The sequence below is a fragment of the Cydia fagiglandana genome, chromosome 26, assembly GCF_963556715.1.
Source record: "Cydia fagiglandana chromosome 26, ilCydFagi1.1, whole genome shotgun sequence".
NCBI lineage: Eukaryota > Metazoa > Arthropoda > Insecta > Lepidoptera > Tortricidae > Cydia > Cydia fagiglandana.
Genome location: NC_085957.1, coordinates 7914654 through 7939530, shown reverse-complemented (window position 1 = coordinate 7939530; position 24877 = coordinate 7914654). Strand labels below are relative to the sequence as shown.

The following is a 24877-nucleotide window of genomic DNA, read 5'->3' as shown; positions in this document are numbered from 1 at the left end:
TTATTCTTTGTCTGTATATACAAATCTGTTTAATTTTAGTGCCTGAATTAAAACTAAAAATAGTTATCACAGAGTTTTATTTTTCGTAGATAATTCCATCACAAGTAATATCCGCTGCTTTTGATTTTGACTGAACCAGTGGGGAGACACTCCTGACTTCGGGCAAACTCGGCTCCGTTCGGATCAGCATTGCTTCGAGCAATTATTAGGGTTGACACAACTTGACGTCCCTTTGCGTGTATGTCCACAGATAAGATAATGCCTTGAATTTTGACAACCCTAAATAGCCGAAAGGGATAGTGCCATAAGTTAGAAAGGGATATGATGATTCGACCCTGAATCGCTGTCAAACTTCGGTTTTGTAGGAAGTGTCCTTTCTATACGGTTATACGTTATTCATTCTGTGACTAAACTTGGTAGACACTTTCGCCCTACGCTTGCTTTTTAGGGTTCCGTACCCAAAGGGTAAAACGGGACCCTATTACTAAGACTTCGCTGTCCGTCCGTCCGTCCGTCTGTCACCAGGCTGTATCTCACGAACCGTGATAGCTAGACAGTTGAAATTTTCACAGATGATGTATTTCTGTTGCCGCTATAACAACAAATACTAAAAACAGAATAAAATAAAGATTTAAATGCGGCTCCCATACAACAAACGTGATTTTTGACCAAAGTTAGGCAACGTCGGGAGTGGTCAGTACTTGGATGGGTGACCGTTTCTTTTTGCTTTTTTGTTTTTTGTTTTTGCATTGTGGTACGGGACCCTTCGTGCGCGAGTCCGACTCGCACTTGCCCGGTTTTTCTTCAGACAGGCATCTACCAACTTGGTAGTAGTACAGAATAAATAATAGTACTAGCAGAAAGTATAAGGTACAGTCGCCATCAGACATATCGGAGCGGCCGAGGTGCCCAAAAATATGAACACGCACTCTAGCGCCTTGACAATTGAGGCGTGTTCAGATATTTGTGAGCACCTTGGCCGCTCCGATATATCTGATGGCGACTGTACAGTAGGTTCACTCTCTAACAAAACGCGTCTATTACGACAGATATAACCGCAAGGTGGCGCAAGCGCGAGCAGGCGGCCGTTCCGTAGCGGTGCGCGGCAGCCACTACTGCTAGACACCAACATTGGTGTGGGCCGCATGTACTTGTAGCGACGCGACGAAATCGCGGAGTGAGCCGTGCCTGGTAGTAGGTATAGTTTGATACTCATTCTTGATTATAGAAAGCCGATAGTTCTTCCTCTAGCTTGTTCTTTTCACACACTGATCTTAGATGTCTGTTCAGTTTGCTGTTACCCTGAAAACAAATAAAATATTATATTAAAAAGTGAGATTTATGAATTAATCTTAATCTATTTTTATATTTCATTAAAACAGTCCGTAATCATCAATCAATATATCAACATAGAGGTACGATATTATAGAGATGACACGGGGGAGGTGCCAAACGACCGAACGAGATGCACTTATGGAAATTTCAGTAGGAGTAGCAGAGAAAGCGGTATTATTGCTTGTCCTTGTCACAGTCTCACTTTTTGTTTGTTCCCCACCAAAAAATTAGTATGGTTTATGGTGGGCAACAAATAACCCGACCGAACTACGTAGATTTGTTTTTGGTATGTTGTCAGGAATGTTAAAACGTGTTTTTAATATTGTCGCTTTGCGTTTGTTTTGTCCCTCACGGAGGCACGCGCATAGCTCATCTATGTAATACTAGGTCTATGTATATCAATCAATCATTCACTCATTAAATCATTGGTAAATCATTTTAAATAACGATTTAACGCCCTCTATCTCCTATATTCACAAACGTATATGAGCCCTCAGTGAATTCTTGCTAGTATAGCTCGCCCCACACATATCACAGCTATATTTAGGTATATTTTGCAATATCTAGTTGTTTACCTGGAAGCTAGCCCCACAGAGATGACACAAGCACAGTTTAGACTGCGCTGTGTGGCTTCGTATATGAGCGCTCGGTGATTTCTTGCTAGTATAGCTCGCCCCACACATATCACAGCTATATTTAGGTATATTTTGCAATATCTAGTTGTTTACCTGGAAGCTAGCCCCACAGAGATGACACAAGCACAGTTTAGGCTGCGCTGTATGCCTTCGTATATGAGCCCTCAGTGAATTCTTGCTAGTATAGCTCGCCCCACACATATTACAGCTACATTTAGGTAAATTTTGCAATATCTAGTTAGTTTACCTGGAAGCTAGCCCCACAGAGATGACACAAGCACAGTTTAGGCTGCGCTGTATGCCTTCGTATATGAGCCCTCAGTGAATTCTTGCTAGTATAGCTCGCTCCACACATATTACAGCTACATTTAGGTAAATTTTGCAATATCTAGTTATTTTACCTAGAAGCTAGCCCCACAGAGATGACACAAGCACAGTTTAGACTGCGCTGTGTGGCTTCGTATATGAGCGCTCGGTGATTTTTTGCTAGTATAGCTCGCCCCACACATATCACAGCTATATTTAGCTATATTTTACAGTATCTAGTTATTTACCTGGAAGCTAGCCCCACAGAGATGACACAAGCACACTTTAGACTGCGCTGTGTGCCTTCGTATATAAGCGCTCGGTGATTTCTTGCTAGTATAGCTCGCCCCACACATATCACAGCTATATTTAGGTATATTTTGCAGTATCTAGTTATTTACCTGGAAGCTAGCCCCACAGAGATGACACAAGCACAGTTTAGACTGCGCTGTGTGGCTTCGTATATGAGCGCTCGGTGATTTCTTGCTAGTATAGCTCGCCCCACACATCACAGCTATATTTAGGTATATTTTGCAATATCTAGTTGTTTACCTGGAAGTTAGCCCCACAGAGATGACACAAGCACAGTTTAGGCTGAGCTGTATGCCTTCGTATATGAGCGCCAAGGGATTTCTTGCTAGTATAGCTCGCCCCACACATATCACAGCTATATTTAGGTATATTTTGCAATATCTAGTTATTTACCTGGAAGCTAGCCCCACAGAGATGACACAAGCACAGTTTAGACTGCGCTGTGTGCCTTCGTATATGAGCGCTCGGTGATTTCTTGCTAGTATAGTTCGCCCCACACATATCACAGCTATATTTAGGTATAATTTGCAATATCTAGTTGTTTACCTGGAAGCTAGCCCCACAGAGATGACACAAGCACAATTTAGGCTGAGCTGTATGCCTTCGTATATGAGCGCCTAGTGATTTCTTGCTAGTATAGCTCGCCCCATACATATCACAGCTACATTTAGCTATATTTTGCAGTATCTAGTTATTTACCTGGAAGCTAGCCCCACAGAGATGACACAAGCACAATTTAGGCTGAGCTGTATGCCTTCGTATATGAGCGCCTAGTGATTTCTTGCTAGTATAGCTCGCCCCATACATATCACAGCTACATTTAGCTATATTTTGCAGTATCTAGTTATTTACCTGGAAGCTAGCCCCACAGAGATGACACAAGCACAATTTAGGCTGAGCTGTATGCCTTCGTATATGAGCGCCTAGTGATTTCTTGCTAGTATAGCTCGCCCCATACATATCACAGCTACATTTAGCTATATTTTGCAGTATCTAGTTATTTACCTGGAAGCTAGCCCCACAGAGATGACACAAGCACAGTTTAGGCTGCGCGGTGTGCCTTCGTATATGTGCGCCCAGTGATTTCTTGCTAGTATAGCTCGCCCCACACATATTGCAACAGTATTTCTTGTCGGTGGAGTGTACAGTTTGCATGTGGGACGCTAGGGAGCGCTGCGTGGCGAAGGTTTTTGAGCACAGCTGGCAGGGCAGGCTGTCAAAGAAAATAAGTTGTTTTAGAACCAATACAATTACTGTACAGTCAGCAGCAATAGTTGCTAAGCGGGCGAGGTGTTCAAAATAATCTAGACGCGCCTTTATTGTTAAGAGAATAAGTGCGCGCCAAGGTAATTATGAACACCTCGCCCGCTTAGCAACTTCTGCTGCAGACTGTATAGATGTAGTGCATAATTATTTTCCTTCGTATTTTCACGGAAACACGAACATCTCTTGCTATTTCAGTCAGTCTCGGTACAAAAACTACCGAAGTACCATGACAAATACGAACGTTTCCGAGTAAATACGATGGAAAACAATTATGCACTACATTTGTAACTAATAGGCCCCGTGCATGAACTATAGGGAATAATATAAGATAAGAGCCGTCAGATTTATGGCGCGAGGCGTAAATGTATCGTTTATGCTTCCGATGTAGCCCACAAGATGGCAGAACCTGCTATGCACAAGGAAACGTACCGACGAGAACGGTAGATGGTAGCACTTGCTTGGGCAATGTACATGTGCAAATTTGTCTTCGATTCAGGTCACAAGAAGGGCGCGCATATGCAAGGGAACGTCTTGTACACCTGTCACTAATATGGCTCACATGTGGTGTATGGCCGGGGCGCTCCTCCGCGGGCTCTTGCCGAGGTGCCGCCGGCCGTGCGCCGCTAGTGTGTACGGCGAGCTGGACCACGTGGGGCAGGGGAACTAGTACATCTGTCACTAATATGGCTCACATGTGGTGTATGGCCGGGGCGCTCCTCCGCGGGCTCTTGCCGAGGTGCCGCCGGCCGTGCGCCGCTAGTGTGTAGGGCGAGCTGAACCGCGCGCCGCACGTGGGGCAGGGGAACTTCTTGTTTATATGCTTTCTGAAAAAACATACATGAAATTCGTAAATTAACCTTTTCGACGCCGTGTCAAACACAAAAGCTGCCACTCGGACACCACGTCACCGAAATGTCAAAACTGAAATTGAACTTTATGCATATGCACGTAGGTCTATGTTGCTCTGTGGTCTGTGACCGATTAATCCGTCTGTGGCGTTGGACCTGCGGTGCGGATATATCGGTCATTGGTGTCCAAAAGGTTAAAACACATAGGGGTCGTCTATTAATTAAATTTTCTATTTTTAGAGCTATGCAGTTGATATTTTCACAGATCATGTATTTCTGTTGCCGCTATAATAACAAATACTAAAAACAGAATAAAATAAAATTTGAGCGGGGCTCTCATACAAACGTGATTGTTTTTGCCTTTTTTTGCGTAATAGCACGGAACCCTTAGTGCGCGAGTTCGACTCGCACTTGGCCGGTTTTTTTTAATATACCCATAATGACGTTTGGCGTAAGTGTGAGCCTACGCTACGCATTTTAAAATTTCACAATCGCCATTTCAACATCACATTAAATATTGAACACCTATATAATGGTCGTGGCTGTTGTTATTGTACGATGGTTTTGTTCCGACACGCGCTGCAAGTATGTAAGTATGGTTTTATCGTCAAAATATTCTTTTACTGAGCGTTATTTAAAAAAACCGGGCAAGTGCGAGTCGGACTCGCGCACGAAGGGTTACGTACCATAATGCAAAAAAAAAACAAAAAAGAGCAAAAAAAAGAACGGTCACCCATCCAAGTACTGACCACTCCCGACGTTGCTTAACTTTGGTCAAAAATCACGTTTGTTGTATGGGAGCCCCATTTAAATCTTTATTTTATTCTGTTTTTAGTATTTGTTGTTATAGCGGCAACAGAAATACATCATCTGTGAAAATTTCAACTGTCTAGCTATCACGGTTCGTGAGATACAGCCTGGTGACAGACGGACGGACGGCGTAACGAGCGGACGGAGTAATAGGGTCCCGTTTTACCCTTTGGGTACGGAACCCTAATAAATGAAAATAGTGAATACTTTGGATCTTGCACGGATGTACGAACAGCATTAGGTACTGTTCTTCGGTGGACCTTATTACAAAAGGCATAAGATCAATGGTCCACCGATGGACTGTTAAGACGAAACAGGAGCTGAGTTTTAAATATTTTAGGTACATATACCCGTCTCGCTAACGGAAGCGGCTCCTAAAACTATTGCGATAAGGACAAGGCGAAAAATCCTGCGTAAATATCTCAAAAATCGAGGTTTCGTACTCGACTGTTTCCTCCTCCAAAACTTAAGCAATCGTAACCAAATTTGGAAATCTAAATGATTATGAAATTATCTGTATTGGACCGTTTTGCTTTTTTGGCTAATTTATATCAGTTTTGAATACTACGCCTCTCATTGCGGCATAGTCAATTAGGCCATTTTGGCCATTTTTGAAGGGCCCTAGCGCCTTAAAAAACAAAAATATCAAAAAAAGCAAAACGGTCCGACACAGATATTGACAATACATATTAATCCGTGTTGAAAAAATCTTTGCTCTAGCATCAAAACCCACGGAAGAAACAGTCGAGCGCGTTTGTATGGAGAAATGACCACTCCTATTGCCTCTTAACAGTGTGGCGATGGTAGACCTAAAGCGGATAGAAAAGTTACTTTTCCACCAATTAAAATTTAACTGAGAAATTGAGCGATTATACTAATAATTTATTATAATAAAAGTTGTAGGTATATACATGTGCAGAGATATATCTATCGGACTCTATAGGATATTTTATATACAATCCCCCGAAAACCCCGCCGTTTCCGAGATCCCCGAAATATATATATAAATAAATAAACAAGAATAGCTCGTTTAAAGGTATTAGATATTTAATAGATTATTTATTACAGGCACAATAGCATGTGTTTCCATTGCAATAGATGGCCATCTGATGCTCGCAGTAAACGTGGAAGATTTCAGAAATCTAGCCAACAAGTTCCTAGCAAAAGACCTAGCGGATAGATTGACTAATCTCGTCACTGAAATCTCTCTAAAGAGAAGGAAAGAGAATCAACAAAGAGTAGAAAAGATACTGTGGGATAAAGAGATACCTATAAAAGAGCTTGCAAGAACTAATAAACAATTAACTGATACAACTGTAGCAACCGCTGAAAGCACAAAATACTATCACTATAAACCTAAAAGATTCAATACAGTAAAAAATTCTGATAGTAAAGAATTGAGGCAAGACATTTATAATACCCCACCAGGACCAGTATACGTAAGAGATGAGATAGAAGATCTATTACAGAATATTAATGAAGGTAATTCGGATCACGGTACAAAAAAAGTTGTTACTCCTGAAGGGCTAGTTGAGACAGATTATAATATAGTTTCAAAAGAAGCTACTAGACCATTGAATCTAATGAACATGTCAAGAGAAAATAGAATTGATTACACAGAAACTAAACTAGGCGAATGGAAATACAACCAAGATATATCTATAGAACCACCTGCGATCAAAAATAGCAAAACAGGAAATGCTAACAGGGATATAAATGATGAAGGTAGCATAGATTATGATGACGGTAAAAAAGGGTTAAATGTGCAATATGTGGACGAAACTCGATTGTTAGGACGTAAGTATATGATAAAAAAATTTAATCTACATTTTGTAAATAAATTAAAACATTGCATTCTTATTCTAGGGCACAAAAAAGATGACAGTCATACATTTGAAGAGCATATGTTGGGAGAGAAAAATGAAATCAACCACGAAAATACTCCTCCAAAACAAGACGACACAACTATATCGCATGATATAAAAGAAGTTAAAAAAGATTCCGCAAAATCAAAAATGTCCTTAAATGATTTCCTCAAAGATAGTCCAGAAGTAAAACGAGATAAATCAGAAGAGAAAGAAACTTATCAAATACCACCACCAATGCAACCAATAGAAAGCAACGACATGTACGAAAAATATGCACTAGGCTCTTCAATAAAAAGTAATAACAAGAAAGGTGTCAATGATCAGTCAGTGGAGGACGGTACAGAAAAACACAATCGAGAAACAAAACAAATACAAAATGATGACAACGATAAAAATGTAGACAATCAGTCCGGCAATATTGAACACTCAATATTAAGGAACAAGAAAAAGTATCAACATTTTAAAGTTCCAGAAAATAGGGAAGAAAGTTCAAAAGCGGTGACACCGGAGCAGATTTCTACAAATGGTCTTCTTCTTTATGACGAAAATAAATCAGAGAGCGATAAATCAAAACCAGATGTGTCGAAAAAAAAATCAAAAATAGTTAAAAAACCGGTACATGATGTAACGTCTACAGAGGAAGCGACGGAGGAAAGCAAGGAAAAGAAGGCAGATTACGACCCCCACATATCGAAAGAAGAAACTGACACACATGAAAAATTCGAATTGGGGTCTCATAATAAAAAGAATAATAAACGAAAACCTAAACCTAAACAACAAGCTGAGATCAGTGATAAAATTAATAAACTAATTAAAAAAGAAAATAAAACTGATAATGATGACGAACTGCATATACAAGACAAAAACAATAAAAGCTATAAACTACTTTTAAGAAACAAACAGTTTAAAGATTCAAAATATTGTAAACAGAATCCAAATAGTAGAATGTGCAGAGAAGAAGAGTTAACAACGAAGATTGCATTAAGTGAGTCGGCTGAAGTTTCACGGCCACTTCCAGTAAAAGGGAAAAAAGAGAGCTTTTCAGACCAGGTCTTTTCATTCAAAATCAAAGATCACCAAGTTAATTATGATTTGATAAAAAGCACTCACAAGAGACCTCAGAAAAAAATAGAGGAAAATGATACGTACGATAAATATGAACTTGGCCGCGAAACAAAGAACGATGACGATAGAAAACGGAAACTCAGAAAACAGAAAGAGAATGGTGATATAAAAATAATGGATGGTAAAAATAAATTGAATTATCAGGGTCATAATAAAAACAAGTCTGCAAATAGTGAGGAAATGCCGATAAAGAGTAAGAGGAAACCTCAGAAGAAAATAGAAGAAAACGATATGTATGATAAATACGAGCTTGGTCGCGAAACAGATAATGATAACAAAGTAAAAAGAAAACAGAAACATAATGATGATATAAAAACTACGGATGCTAAGAATAAACTCAATTATCAAGGTCGTAACAAAGACAAGATAGAAGAACACGATATGTACGATAAATATGAACTTGGTCGCGACACAGATAATGATAACAAAGTAAAAAGAAAACAGAAACATAATGATGATATAAAAACTACGGATGCTAAGAATAAACTCAATTATCAAGGTCGTAACAAAGACAAGATAGAAGAACACGATATGTACGATAAATATGAACTTGGTCGCGAAACAGATAATGATGACAAAGGAAAAAGAAAACAGAAACATAATGATGATATAAAAACAACGGATGCTAAGAATAAATTCAATTATCAAGGTCGTAACAAAGACAAGATAGAAGAAAACGATATGTACGATAAATATGAACTTGGTCGCGACACAGATAATGATGACAAAGAAAAAAGAAAACAGAAACATAATGATGAAATAAAAACAACGGATGCTAAGAATAAAATCAATTATCAAGATCGTAACAAAGACAAGAAAGAAGAACACGACATGTACGATAATTATGAACTTGGTCGCGAAACAGATAATGATAACAAAGAAAAAAGAAAACAGAAACATAATGATGAAATAAAAACAACGGATGCTAAGAATAAATTCAATTATCAAGATCGTTACAAAGACAAGTTTGCGAGTAATGATGAAATGCCAATAAAAAGTAGCAAAAAACCTCTGAAGATAATAAAAGAAAATATTAAACATGACATTAGTCGTAGTATTGAGTCTGCTAATAATGAAGAAATGCCAATAAAAAGTAAGGAAATATATGAAAACGTTGAAGATACAACTACTAAATCTAAAGAAACTAAGCATGGTAAAGATCAAATTGAAAAGGTGCCAATAGCAGATTACGCAGACGACCCCCAACCAAATTTTAAAGAAGTAAACGCAGAATCCATAAAAGCAGCAACAGGAAGATTACTAGATTCTGAAGAACCAAAAGGGAACGGCAGAACGACAAAGAAATTTAGATTGAAAGGTACAGTAATACCAAAGAGGGATTTCTATAAATTAAGCAGTCCGGATTATTACAAAGACTTGCCTAGAATTGTAGAAAAGTACGATTTTGAGGAGCCTATTCCAGAGCAAGATAGATTAAGGGATAAAGTGCGATATTTGAAGAGGGAACCGTCGAGGGTTAATAGGAAACTTAAGTTACCGCAGTTCGAAAAAACTTGAATTGTTTGCAAAAAATACCTAAAGTGTATTTCTATATAGTTCGTTTTTTTAGCATTAGAAAGAACTCCGCAGAAGCAAGCGTGCAGTTTTTATCAGACTCGTTAATTGTTAATAATTATTGAATTATCTAATGTAGCATGGTCAATACATATAATTTACTTCAAATTGTTACCGCTAAAAGTGCCAGATTTAGAACCACAAGCGAACTTCTGCGAAGTTCTTTCTAATGCTAAAAAAAACGGACTATAGAACTTGCTAACTATGTAAACAAACCGCCATATTGTTATTGATAAAGAATGATGAATTTACTAGTGACTTTTCTTTACATAGCAAGTTCCATAGAATGACACTTTAGTGATAATTCGATATACATGTAATGTTTTATTTTTTTAACGGGACTTAAATATAAACTTAACTATATCTTTTTCTAAATCAATATTTATTTATTAAAGCGTTATGTAAATACAGAAATTTATATGGAAAAAGTTTTTTATTACTGATTGTAGATTAATGTCAAATAACTAAATCAAACTAAATTGTATAACCTCAATAAAAATCAGTAAATAGAAATGCAACTGTAGGTAAATGTTATCAAATGTAATAAAATGCTTAGAACCATTATACTATTTTATTTTATTACTCTAGTATTTTGTTCAGTGCCAATAGTATTCAAAATACCGGTAGATGTACACCCGGACAACCCAGTAAATCAGTATATATACACAAATAGAGGCCTAAAACCACTGTCATGGAAAAATATTCAGCAGTACAAGGAAATACCAGCTAAATTTACTATGGAACCCACTAAAACCATATATGTATTATTATTTTGATATGAATCGCGACGAAGCAAAAAACAGAATGTATTTTGGGACTTTCGAAGGGTGTTCGGGAAGAAAAAGAATGCTTAAATAAATGTTTTCCTTGAGTATATTAATTATTATTAGCACTATCATTTCTACTGGAGTTAAACCAAGAAAAGTCTGCAGCGATTATGATAGCACCAGTGGGGAGACACTCCTGCCTTCGGGCAAACTCGGCTCCGTTCGGCTCAGCATTGCTCCGAGCAATTATTAGGGTTGACACAACTTGACGCCCCTTTGCGTGCACGACCACAGATAAGGTAATTACTTGATTTTTGACAACCCTAATTAGCCGAAAGGGATAGTGTCATACATTAGAAAGGGACAGCATATTTCGTCCTTGAACCGCTGTCAAGCTTCGGTTTTGTAGGAAGTTTCCTTTCTGTACTACTGTTACTTATTCCGTGATGATTTATTAGTGCATACGAACTTAAAGTATATTTCAATGGAACTTGCTAACTATGTAAACAAACCGCCATATTGAAATTGTCTCTGAATGATCAATTTACTAGTGATGATCAAGACTCCTACTTACTACTTTACTAATGTCAAACCATATCGCATAATAAAATACCAAAAGTAATAATCAAGTACTTACTTATTTTTAATTTGTTTAATCACGATCAGAAAACAAATTAGTACTTAAGAATGAGGTATTGATGTATTTTATAACCGTGGTAATAGATACAGAGCGTGGGTTGGGTAGTGTATAGCGGGTTTATATTACAAACTTTAGTCACAACACTACCCATCATAGACAATTGTAGAATTTAAAAGAAACAAAACCGCCATTCCATCAGGTCCTAATAACCTAACTTATGAAACCATTTTAAACTTTTAATTAAATATCCAAGATACAGTTACATATTTATATATTTTACGGAACGGACCGTTTCAATAGTGTATATGTGTATGGTTTCAATGGTATTTGATGAGGTGGTGTGAAAATTCAAAGAGAAACAGTGATAAAACAAAATTACGTTGTTTGTTTACATAGTTAGCAAGTTCTATTGGAATAGACTTTAATATACATACTTTTAAAAAAACCAATCAAATAACTAAGTAACCTACAAAACTTAAACTAAATCTAAAAATAAATAAAACTTAACTTAAAATAAATGATAATATGATAAACTTACATCATATGTGTCCGTACGGCCGCTTGGTTGTTATAAGTCTTGCCGCACACATGACAGGAATAAGTTTTGCTGCTGGTTTTTGAGAGATGGAAGCGCTTGATGTGCTGCTGTAGGCCGTTACCATCGCTGGAATAAAAAAATACTTGGAGTCAATCTTACACAGAATCATGTCTTATTTATACATAATAAATAGATAAATAATAATAATAAATAGTAGCCGGAGTGCAGGCAGACCGAAAAGGAGATGGCGGGACGACTTGGACGTATTTTCTCCGGATTGGCGGGAGACTACAAAAGACAGGGTTGAGTGGAGGAAGCGAGGGGAGGCCTTTGCCCAGCAGTGGGACACTTAATCAGGCTAACAAAAAAAAAAAAAAAAAGTAGGGGACATCTTACACAGATCAACTTAGCCCCAAATTAAGAGCGCTCTTACAAGAAAAGTCGAAATAATGCAAAATTGATGATACTAGTCGACGAAATTCAGGACTTTGTGCTCATTATTAGAAACAATGAGTACTTGTTCCAGTAAAAGCGTCTTCTTATCTTTTTAAATATCGTTGTAAATATTAGAAAAAGGACTTATTAAATTAGTAATGAATTTTTTTCTGATGGTCGTTTCCGAAAAACCGCGTGAATCACTGAACGGCAAGCTCTTATTTGGAAATGTTGAGAAGTTTACTCTGCTAAATCTGGCTATTTCGTATTACTAATACCCTGTACTTTAGGCATATCAAACGATATTTTTCCTACATACCTTTGAGAAAGAGAAAATCAAAGTAAAACGAACTCAATTTTCTCTCCGAAACAAGTGTCAATTTCTAGGAAAATCTACTTAATATCGAAGTCATTTTCATACTCTAGCAATCTGCAACGTTTGCTTATACTGTTGGTATACATTAGTGTTTATGAAATTCTACTATAATTTTTTGGCAATTGTTTGAAAACTACTCTATATTACCGATGACGCGCGCTCGCCAGCTCAGTGCCGCGGCAGAGCTTGTACAGGCAGGACGTGTGTCGGTCGGCTCCGCACATTTTCAACGGCGACGACGAGGTTTTTTATCATTGTGTGCGGCGGGCGCCGTGTAAAAAGCTATACTGTGTGCGTGTAAACCGCAACGAGAGACTTTGATCCTAGCACTGTTTTTATAGTATTATAATTTATAATGGTACAGTTTAATAAACTACCGGACAGGATTAAAAATATTTGAAACGACCTGACATTCTATATGTATTTATTTGACTCAAGATAGTACTCAGGGTCTGATGATGGAGCCGGAAGGTGGTCACCGGTACCAATCAACCATGCAACTAAACCACTTTGTGTTTAGGCTCGTTTTATTCATCTCAACAAGATCTTTGACACAAGATAGTACTCAGGGTCTGATGATGGAGCCGGAAGGTGGTCACCGGTACCAATCAACTATGCAACTAAACCACTTTGTGTTTAGGCTCGTTTTATTCATCTCAACAAGATCTTTGACACAAGATAGTACTCAGGATCTGATGATGGAGCTCGAAGGTGGCGACGGGTACCTGTCTATCATGCAGTGTTGGCATCAATCTGAACTAAATCAATCCGGATTGATCAATCGAATTGACGCGTCAATCCGAATTGATCAATCCGAATTGATCAATTCGAATTGATTTAATTCTGATTGACACGTCAATCCGATTGAATCAATTGGAATTAACGCATCAGTCCTAACGATTAACCCAACGATTTTGGGACGAACCGCTCTGCCATCAAATACAAAACTGGCTCTTAAATTCAGCACAATCCAACACAGAAAAAGCCCGCCTTCTTGCCTCATCCCAACATGAATCCGGCTTTTGGCTACACGCCTTCCCCTCCATTAATTGCGCAACTTTACTGGACAATAATTCTTTCAGACTGGCTGTCGGCCTCCGCCTAGGCGCCGAAATAGTTGTCCCCCACAGCTGTCCCTGCGGAACAGAAGTTGACAGTCTGGGCTCCCACGGCCTCTCCTGCCGAAGGAGTGCCGGCCGCCTGTCCCGCCACGCCAGCCTCAACGATGTCATCCGTCGGGCCTTTGTCAGCGTGGGCGTGCCGGCCGCGTTGGAACCAGCCGGTCTGGCGCGCGACGATGGCAAGAGGCCCGATGGAATAACCCTCATCCCCTGGCAGATGGGACGGCCGCTCATCTGGGATGCCACATGTGTAGACACCCTAGCGCCGTCCCATCTAGTCGCCACGTCTCAGAGAGCTGGCGGCGCGGCAGCAGCGGCTGAAACCCTAAAACGCCGCAAATATGCTGGTCTTACAAACAACCACATATTTGCGGCGTTCGCGGTAGAGACCCTGGGGCCGTGGTGTCGTGACGCCCACAACCTTTTTAAAGACCTTAAAAAAAGACTGTTGGAAACGACGGGTGACCCTAGGGCTGGCTCATTCCTAGGCCAAAGAATAGGCATAGCTATTCAGCGTGGGAATGTAGCCAGCCTTATGGGCACACTTCCGCAGGGGACAGATCTGGGGGATCTAAGGTAGGTGGGTAAGTTTTATTTATTTATTTATTTTATTAGTTTTAGTTTTAATTTATTTAGTCTATACTTAATTTTAATAATAGTTTGTATAAGTTTTGTTATTGAATAAATTTTACTCCTTAATCAATTCTCAATCTAGATTAACCTGTGGTCCCTTTCCCTTTCCTAAGATTAGTTTTCAAAGGTGTCCTTTTTAGGGACTTACTTACTGGACTTAAAGTCGATATCTGAGGTTCCCAGAGGTTCGAAAACATGTTCCTGATGTCAGTATTGACTGATGTCCCTTTTAGGGACATTTTTCGAAATTGGCCCATTACGTTTATATTCGTAATCGATGTCGACCATAGGTCCCGAAAAATGTTTCTGACGTCAGTATTGAAGGATGTCCCTTCCATTTAGGGACATTTTTTTAAATTGATCGTTGGCACTTTAAAACGATATCTGAGATTTCCAAAGGTTCCGTAACATGTTTTCGACGGCAATACAGACGGAGTTTCCTTTTTTTTCTGGACATTTATGGGACATTTCTTCCAATTAACCGATTGCGTTTAAAATCGATATCTGAGGTACCCAAAGGTTTCGAAACATGTTTCTGACGGCAATACCGAAAAATGACCTTTTTCAGCAGGGTGGCGTAATGCAGGTTGTTAAAGTAAGTACGCGGCTAAAGTGTAGAATCTAAATATTGCCGTTGAAACCATATTTTGCACCTCAGATATCGATTTTGAATGCAATCGGTCACTTTCAAAGAATGTCACTAAAATGTCCCAAAACCGGACACCTTTCAATATTGCAGTTGAAAAAAATTTTAGAAACCTCTCTTTACCTCAGATATCTATTTTAAACGCAATCGGGTAATTTCTAGAAATGTCCCAATAAAGGACATCTCTCAATATTTCCCTCTCAAACAAGTTTCGAAACCTTTGGGCACCTCAGATATCGATTTTGAATGCTATCGGTTAATTTCAAGGAATGTCCCGAAAATGTTCCAAAAAGGACATCCTTCATATAGCCGTCGGAAACATGTTTCGGAACCTTTGGTAAACTCAGACACCGCTTTTGAACGCATTTGGTCAGTTTCACAAAAATGGCCTAAATAAAAAGGACATTAGGTAGGTACATACAAAGTAATCGTCAAACCGAATTGACGATTGAGGATTGACCGATTAATTCGAATTAACGATCAGTAATCGTCAATCTTCAATCAGTAGATTTAGAATTAATTACGTCAATCGTCAATTCGAATTGATCGGTCAATTCTCAATCGTCAATTCGAATTGATTTTTGCCAACACTGCTATCATGTAACTGAACCACTTCATGTTTGGGCTCGTTTGATTCGTCTCAACAAGACCTTGGACACAAGTTAGTACTCAGGGACTGATGATGAAGCTGGACTGTGGCCACGGGTACCAGTCTACCATGTAACTGAACCACTTCGTGTTTGGGCTCATTTGATTCGTCGCAACAAGATCTTTGACACAAGTTAGTACTCAGGGACTGATGATGGAGCTGGACTGTGGCCACGGGTACCAGTCTACCATGTAACTGAACCACTTCGTGTTTGGGCTCATTTGATTCGTCGCAACAAGATCTTTGACACAAGATACTACTCAGGGTCTGATGATGGAGCTCGAAGGTGGCGATGGGTACCAGTCTATCACATAACTGAACCACTTCGTGTTTGGGCTTCGTGTTTGGGCTTCGTGTTTGGTTTATCACCTCTAGTGTCAAAGATCTTGTTGAGACGAATCAAACGAGCCTAAACACGAAGTGGTTTAGTTGCATGGTTGATTGGTACCGGTGACCACCTTCCAGCTCCATCATCAGACTCTGAGTATCACCTAGTGTCAAAGATCTTGTTGAGACTAATAAAACGAGCCTAAACATGAAATGGTTTAGTTGCATGGTTGATTGGTACCGGTGACCACCTTCCGGCTCCATCATCAGACCCTGAGTACTGTCTTGTGTCAAAGATCTTGTTGAGACGAATCAAACGAGCCCAAACACGAAGTGGTTTAGTTACATGATAGCAGTGGCGGGACTTCCATACAAGCCCAAAAGCCGGGCTTGCCCTAAGGCAACTAATTGCCTTACCGAAATTACGTAGTGATAAGATCAATAAAGATTATTTTGAAAATCGCGCGCCAAACGAACCCGTATTATTAAATTCAAGCCACAGCGGCCTCGAACCGCGGCACGAGCGTGTTGCAAAATTATGCCGCGGCGTGGCGCCTCGTCCGCGCGAACTAAATCAGGCGGAGGATGTTCTAGCTATCCTGCTCGAACTCGCACTCGTTGGCTTGCAACCGTGCTTGCTTTTTCGTCCCGCTCTGGGCACTATCAGCCTACAAACCGTCAAAGAACGATGTAACTATTTGTTGGTATGTATAGCAATTTTATAAGACGATTTATGCTTGGATTTTGTGTGAAGTTAAGTAGCTGCATAAGTTCGCACAGCGCGCGTTCGCGTTTACTTCAAGTGTATTATTATTTAGTTGAGCCGAGTCAGTGGTCGAGTCGAAAGTAACGAAAGTTTGTTTAAGTGAATTTGATTAAATAGTGAATGTGAATTTGTTCATCGTTGTGGCGCTTAGTTTAATAAGTGTTAACAATGGATCAAGAAGTGGTTCCTTGTGACGGTTTGAAATGCGTCCACGTTTTAGTCAACCAAAACAAGGTAAAGTCTTTGACCTTTGTCGAAAAACGGGACCTAATTTCCGCGGCAAAACCAACACCCGACTTGTGTATTTCTCAGTCAAGTCAGTCGCGTAAGAGAAATTTCTGTAGGGCCGTCTACAAAACTCATTGGATTGTTGGTTGTTCCCATACAAATAAGATGTATTGCTGGTGTTGCATATTTTTTTCGAACGATATTAACGTTTGGAATACTTCTGGCTATAACGATTTAAATAATTTATCTGGAGCAATAAAGAGGCACATGAATTCCGGTAAACATATGTGTGCAGTGATTTCTTTTAGCAATTTTGGGAAACAAAGGATCGAGGCCTCTTTGTCGCGACAATTATCAGAAGAAATATCAAAACATAACATGCGTGTTGACAACAATCGTAGTGTTTTTCAGAGGTTAGTCGATATTGTGTGCCATTTAGCACAGCAAGAACTTCCTTTTAGAGGACACGATGAGTCAAACACTTCATTAAATAGGGGCAATTTTTTGGAACTTGTATCGTTGCTATCAAAATATGACGGCGTTCTAGAAAAACATGTTCAAAGCGACAAACCAAGCTCGAGCTATTTGTCTAACAAAATACAAAATGACATTATTCATTCCGTAGCAGACGTGCGCTATGATTAGCTCGCCTCGTCACGCTAGCAGATGCATTTGTCCCCGAAGAGTGAAGATTGGACAGTTATTACGAAAACATATCTTTCGGCTTGCCCTACTCCAAAACCCTAGGCACGCTACTGCATGATAGGGGTCATCCATTAATTACGTCACACGAATTTCTAGGTTATTTGACCCCTCCCCCCCCTCCTTGTCACACTTGGTCACATTTGGCAAACCCCTCCCCCCTAGTGTGACGTCACATTTTTTCTACGATATCGCCAAATCGAATTAAGTAAGTACCTAAGTATTATTAATATTTTATCAAAATATTTTTGACGATATAAATATTAGTAATTTTATAACCCAAAACTGCTTAGGAATGAAACATAAACGAATAAAAACGATTATCGTTTTAAAGACTTGTTATTTAAATGTACAGCGAATAAAATAATTTAAATAAATTTTCGGTTACTGATGAAGTTAAAGTGACGTCACAAAGTTTGTGTCTCCCCCCTCCCCCATGTCACATTTTCTTGACCCCCTCCCTCCCCCTAAACGTGTGATGTAATTAATGGATGACCCCATAGACTGGTACCCGTGGCCACCTTCCAGCTCCATCATCATACTCTGTGTATCTTCAGTTTTTTGTAACTTGTTTCTTGTAAATAAGCGAGTACCTATAATTTCTTTCGAGCAATATATGTTCATAAGTACGAGTATGGGGCTATTCATAAATTACGTCGTTTCAAATGGGGGGGGGGGGGGGGGTCTGGACATCGGATGATGGTAGCATGACGTAGGAGGAAACAGAGTCATCCGAAGCATGATTTTTGGATGATTTGAGGGATGGGGGGGTCAAAAATAGATGACGTAATTTATGAACAGCCCCTATGTACATTTGCACTGCATTTAGTATTTTCGTACTTACCAAATAACAGTTTTAGGACTTTATAAGTTAAGTACAGTTAAGTGTTGTTATGGTTGATTTCAATATGCTTCGCGAAGGATCAAGAATGTTTAATCCATCATTGTAGTGCGAGTGTGGTAGAAGGGATCGGAATACTGAGCTCGCACGGCCTGCCGCAGCGCGTAAAATACCTAAACTCGCTCAACCCCGAAATGTAATAGCACTCTTAAGCAAAAAAGCTTGTATGGGTGCTAGGCGACGATATACATACTTATACAATAGACAAATACATAGGTACAGTCGCCATCAGATATATCGGAGCGGCCGAGGTGTTCACAATATCTGAACGCGCACTCTAACGCCTTGACAATAGAGGCGTGTTCAGATATTTGTGAGCGCCTTGACCGCTCCAATATATCTGATGGCGACTGTACTACATAATATATAAACACCCAGGATCAGGAACAAATACATGTGCTTATCACACAAATAAATGCCATTACCGGGACTCGAACCCAGGACCATTGGCTTCACAGGCAGGGTCACTGCCCACTATGCCAGACCGGTCGTCAAATTATATTATAACTGTAGGCCAAAGGTTATGGCGCCATCGCTCAAAAAGATTGCACCATAACTTTGGCCTACTCTCAAGTAGATGGCGTTAATTTCAATATTTAACAAGTTAACACATATCAGTGAAAGAATAATGATCAAAGTCAAATGGCGTTCTAATAGTTTACATCGTCTGTCGATAGATGGCAGAAAATATACTGTAGCTACACAATTTACCATGACAGTAACTGTCTATTTCAAATTCTTTTGCTTATAGCAAAGACATATGTAACTTCGTATAAGCAGAATAAAGTCTAAGGTAAAAACGTGATTTCAAGAAAAAGTCATTCTCGGATAGATGCCGCACACACCTTTAGCCTATAGACTCGGCTAGATGGCGTGACGACACCGTTTCATATTTAACAATTTTAACACATAGATATCAGTGAATGAACATGGATCAAAATGATATAAAAATAATAAAATCATTTTTCCATATAATTTTTTTTTTTTTTAATAATTTTATACGTTTTCATTTTGAGTTTTAGTCGTTTAGTTGTGTCAATAGATGGCAGTAAATTTACTGTGACTACAAAATTTACAATGACAGGACCCCTCTATACTATCTATTCTTTTTGGTATAGGTATATTACTCACGTAAAAGCCTTAGAGCAGAGATGGCATATAGCTTGATTATTCATGCATTTAGCTCTGTGCGCGTTGCGGCGGCGCGCGCCGACGGTGGCGCCGCAGCGCGCGCACACGCCGCGCTCGCGGTGCGTCTGCGCGTGCGCGCGGAGCACGGCGGACGACGCGAAGCGGAGGAGACAGATCGGACAGAGGTGCTCGCCGTTTGACTGGGGACAATTTTAATGACATTAATGGCCTGTGCACACCGGCTGCGGGTGCGTGACGTGCGCGTGCGGCGTTGTAGTACACAGATCCTTATGAGAGATGGCACACCGCTTGCGTGACGTGTGCGTGTGCTGCTCCAACATTTTAGCGCACGTACACGCGCACGTCACGCACACGCAAGCCGGAGTGGCTGGGCCTTAAATGTAAGAAGGACGAAAAATACAAGGACGGAGCTGTGATTTCATGTAACGCCGCATGGCCAAGCGTGGCTCACTCCGCGATTTAGTCGCGTCGCTACAAGTACACGCGGCCCACACCAATTTTGGTGTCTAGCAGTAGTTGTTGCCGCGCACCGCTATAGAACAGACGCCTGCTCGCGCTTGCGCCACCTAGCGGACATATCTGTCGTAATGACGCGTTTTGTTAAAGAGTGAACCTTCTGTACCTAGTACTATTATTATTTATACTGTGACTCGGCGCTCGAGATATGATTGTGTGCGTGCGCGCGTAAACACAAAAAAACCGGGCAAGTGCGAGTGGGACTCGCGCACGAAGGGTTCCGTACCATAATGCAAAAAAAAAACAAAAAAAAAGCAAAAAAAAAAACGGTCACCCATCCAAGTACTGACCCCTCCCGACGTTGCTTAACTTTGGTCAAAAATCACGTTTGTTGTATGGGAGCCCCATTTAAATCTTTATTTTATTCTGTTTTTAGTATTTGTTGTTATAGCAGCAACAGAAATACATCATCTGTGAAAATTTCAACTGTCTAGCTATCACGGTTCGTGAGATACAGCCTGGTGACAGACGGACGGACCAATGGACAGCAGAGTCTTAGTAATAGGGTCCCGTTTTACCCTTTGGGTACGAAACCCTAAAAAAAGAAAATAAATAACCTCACCTCTTCATGTCTCATCATATGAGCTTGATAAGTATCTTTAAACAAAAACGCCATAGCACAATTATAGCATTTAAACTCCGCTTCCAAATATTTCTCTTCTCTCCTCTTCGCTTCCAACTCCGCCTTCTGCTCTTCAACGCTCAAAATTATTTTATAAAAATCATTGTACTTATTCAATTCTTCCTTAGGTTTAATTTCTTCTGTATCTTCATTTTTATTTTCAATTGTTGTGTCATTTTGTTTTTCTATATCTTGATCGTAATTATTAAATTCTGTATCATCGTCTGACTCAATATATTCTTTTTCATCCGTTATATCTATTTTATCTGTATCTTCTAAAGATACATATTGGTTGGTATCTGTGTCAGATGTGAAGTGGTATGATGTGTTTGTATGTTGTTCGCATTCTTCTATGTCTGGGCATAGGATGACAGTTTCTATCTGGCTGTTTTGTAGATAGACTGTGCCTCGGTCACTGAAAAGTTTTTAAAATTTTAATTGTTTCCAAGTGATATTATAATTAAATACACTGGAAATCCTTTATTGTCAAAAAAATTGTTACACAAAAAAAAAAAAACATTTTAACACATCTAAATCTAACCTTATAAAATAACTTACAATTAAATAAAAAATTACTTACTATAACTTACAATTAAATATTATAATTAATATTTAATATTACTGGGTGTGTGTTAATTGAGTAATTATGGTATAAATCTAATGTTTTTATGATCCATCTTTTTGACAATGGTGCCATACCTTTGGCCTACTTTCGAGTAGATGGCAATACTTTTTGACATTTTACTAATTTAACACATATCAGTGTTAATAAGGATCAAAGTCAAATGGCGTTCTAAAAGTGTTAATCATTTGTGTCGAAAGATGACGGTAAAAATACCTACTGACTACATAATTCAGTTTGACAATATTCCTCTATTTCAAATTCTCTTTGCTGGAACCAGAGATACATATAACTGTATAAGATAAATAAAATCTAAGAAAAAAACGTGCCTGGGAAATCAAGAAAAAGTCATTCTCGAATAGATAGCGCACACACCTTTGGCCTATTCTCGGCTAGATGGCGTTGACAACACCGTTTGATATTTAACAATTTTAACACATATCAGTGAAAAAACATGGGTCAGTATGGAACAATAAAAATTAAAAATCATTTATCCATAAACATATTTTTTTAATTTATACATTTTCAATTTTATTTTAAGTTTTAATTGTGTGTCGATAGATGGCAGTAAATGTACCGTGACTACAAAATTTACTTTGGCAATAGCCCTCTATACTATCTATTCTCTTTGCTGGAACTTAGCCATTATAAAGAGATTGAAGGGCGAAAATGTAAGCGCACAAAGTAAATTAGGACTTAGAATGATCATTTGTATCCCAATTTTAATGCCGTAGTACCCATAGACTAGGAATCCTCTAGACCGAATCCTTTAGAGCAATTATTTCATGCAACCGATGATGCCAAAAATGTAGGGGTGCGCGGGACGAGGTGAGCGAAGTCCCGTGCCGTGATTGGTCTGTTCAAAGACACAGACGTCACACAAAGACACTTTCGACCGTAAAATTACCGTATGCGTGGCAGAGGGGGTAGCGCGACTATGCTCAGTCTGGAGGATGTTTTCTCTGTGGGTATACTGTATCAACGAAGTGCGAGATTATATACCGTTAATTCACTGTACTGTAAATTCATGATTCTGTTCTGTTAAAAACCTTACCTAAATAAGACAGGGTACTCCATACTCCTTCTTAAGCATATTGACTTAAATAACCACAGCTTTCTCAGCAAGTGACAGCACACATGGCAAAGATGAGAGTCTGAACATAACTGGAATCATAAATAATACTATTTTAAAAGGAAAGTATAAAAAAAAGAACCTCGACACGAAAAGAAGAAGGAATGGAAAGTAGGCAGAACTTTTAGAGGGCAATATCTTACCGGCGACCAGAGAACGGGTAGCTTTCTCTCGCAACGGATTAGCATTGCCATTCAGCGAGGGAATGCTGCCAGCATCTTTGGCACAATGCCGCGGGGGCCTTATTTAGACATATTTTAATTTAGATTCGTTTAGTTGTTAATTTTAGGCATTAATTTTATTATAAAGTAGTTTTATTATAAGTATTTCAGATTGTTTGTTTGGGTCATTCTAAGTTAAGAGGTAATCGATTGTATGAAAAAGTGGCACAACATAAATGTTAAAATTTTGATCTAATTATACAATATTTTTATTGAAATAACTCTTTTATGTATATTTGTAAGCTTATCAGTAATTTTTTTAACTTTTTACCACATTAGAAGACACCAGGGGAGAGACCGTACTTTTTCTATGTAATAAAGAAAGAAGGGTCTCTCCCCTGATCTCTTTAAAAACATAAACAAAATCGAAATTTTGACCAGCCGTCTTACAAATTCCAGCAAATTAAAGTGTAATGATTAATTTAAACAAGAATTCATACCTCCACTGTACATTTTGGAAAATTATGCCCCAGGGGAAAGACGCCAGGGGAGTGACTTTTTCATGTCAAAACACATATAATTGTGAAAGTATTTATTGTAAATAATTAAAATAAGTATTTATACAATCTATGCATAAACTGTAGTAAATATACAAATACAATTAAGTATTTATATCAATAATTTTGAAATAAAACTGACCAGGGGAGATACCACTTTCATAAAACAACATTGTCAAGTAAAGGGGTCAATGATCAAAATGACTGACAATTGGAACCAAAAGATGACTGTCGCAGGGTTGGTTGTTAGTGTTGAATCAAATGCATTGTTATTGGGATTAAAATCTCAATAAATAAAATTATAAACCCAATATTTTTACATTTACATAATAGCCAGGGTAGGAGACATAGAATTTGGGGGACAAACTTTAACATAAATATTTTTTATGAAAAAGAAAAATTTAAAGGATTTTATTAATAACATTACAATAAATATATATTTTAATTTATGAAGTATACCAAATTTAACAGATTAATGGGAATTACATCTGGATAAAATTACTGATTTATTGTAAAACCTGCAAAGGGACAGGCCAGGGGAGGGGACTTTTGCATGTTTGAGGGGCAATTGTGACAGAACTGAATTAATTAATTAATTGAAATTGAGTGTCTATAGAGGAAATGCAATCTTTTAAGGGAAATTACCATAATTTATTTAAATAGTTTAAGAAAAGTATGAATATGTATCATGGACACCGTTAATACCTCTTAACTTAGAATGACCCGTTTGTTGACCAATAAATCGTTAGATAAACATAAAAATTGAATATTTAAGTTTAGTAGTTATTTTAGTTGTAGCTTTATGTAGTTTTAATTTTAGTTTATAATTGTTTTTATTTTGTTTATATTACATGTATTTCTTGTTTGAATAAAAAAATACCTAAATATTTAACAGGTGCCCAGTTTTTTGTAATAAGTATCCAACAAACAAAGTCTAATTATCAATATATCAAACAAAACACCTTGACACTTAACGCTAAAATTAATAAAAATCAAAGTATATCAACGTACTTTCATTCCAACCAATTCTTTGTATTTTTCCCGTGTTTCAACATTTGTGTCACAGTGAACTGTATTGTGGCATATGAAGCAAAGAAAGCACGACATTTTCTGATGAGATTCAATATCGTTAGCGTTAAAATTTTATTTCAATTTCGCAATTATAAACAAAACCCAAGGAACAACTCGAAAACAGGCTGTTTGACAGATGACAGTTGGCTTGACGTTGACAGCTGTCAGCTAATATGTTCGAGACACAATAAAAATCGCTTTGCATACATTTATTACTTTCGTTTGTTCTTCCTGC

General features: G+C 38.5%; 2 protein-coding genes across 4 annotated transcripts; one reads left to right on the top strand and one right to left on the bottom strand.

Moving 5' to 3' along the window:
• Positions 1-1024: 1024 nt before the first annotated feature.
• On the bottom strand, positions 1025-24767 carry LOC134677419 (telomere zinc finger-associated protein-like). Its single transcript, XM_063535876.1, has 7 exons — positions 24583-24767; positions 22776-22885; positions 21040-21514; positions 19941-20140; positions 12026-12151; positions 3594-3801; positions 1025-1302 (listed from the first exon to the last, which is right to left on the bottom strand). Exons 1-7 carry the CDS (start codon positions 24676-24678, stop codon positions 1213-1215), a joined length of 1305 nt encoding a protein of 434 aa, XP_063391946.1. The 5' UTR covers positions 24679-24767; the 3' UTR covers positions 1025-1212.
• LOC134677385 (uncharacterized protein DDB_G0284459-like) lies at positions 5219-10058 on the top strand. 3 transcript variants are annotated; one of them, XM_063535832.1, is made up of 3 exons: positions 5219-5291; positions 6581-7237; positions 7379-10058. In XM_063535832.1, exons 1-3 carry the CDS (start codon positions 5261-5263, stop codon positions 10021-10023), a joined length of 3333 nt encoding a protein of 1110 aa, XP_063391902.1. In that variant the 5' UTR covers positions 5219-5260; the 3' UTR covers positions 10024-10058. The 3 variants fall into 3 exon arrangements, with proteins under 3 accessions (XP_063391902.1, XP_063391901.1, XP_063391899.1); XM_063535831.1 differs by having other exon boundaries at positions 6581-7309; XM_063535829.1 differs by having other exon boundaries at positions 6581-10058.
• Positions 24768-24877: the final 110 nt, after the last annotated feature.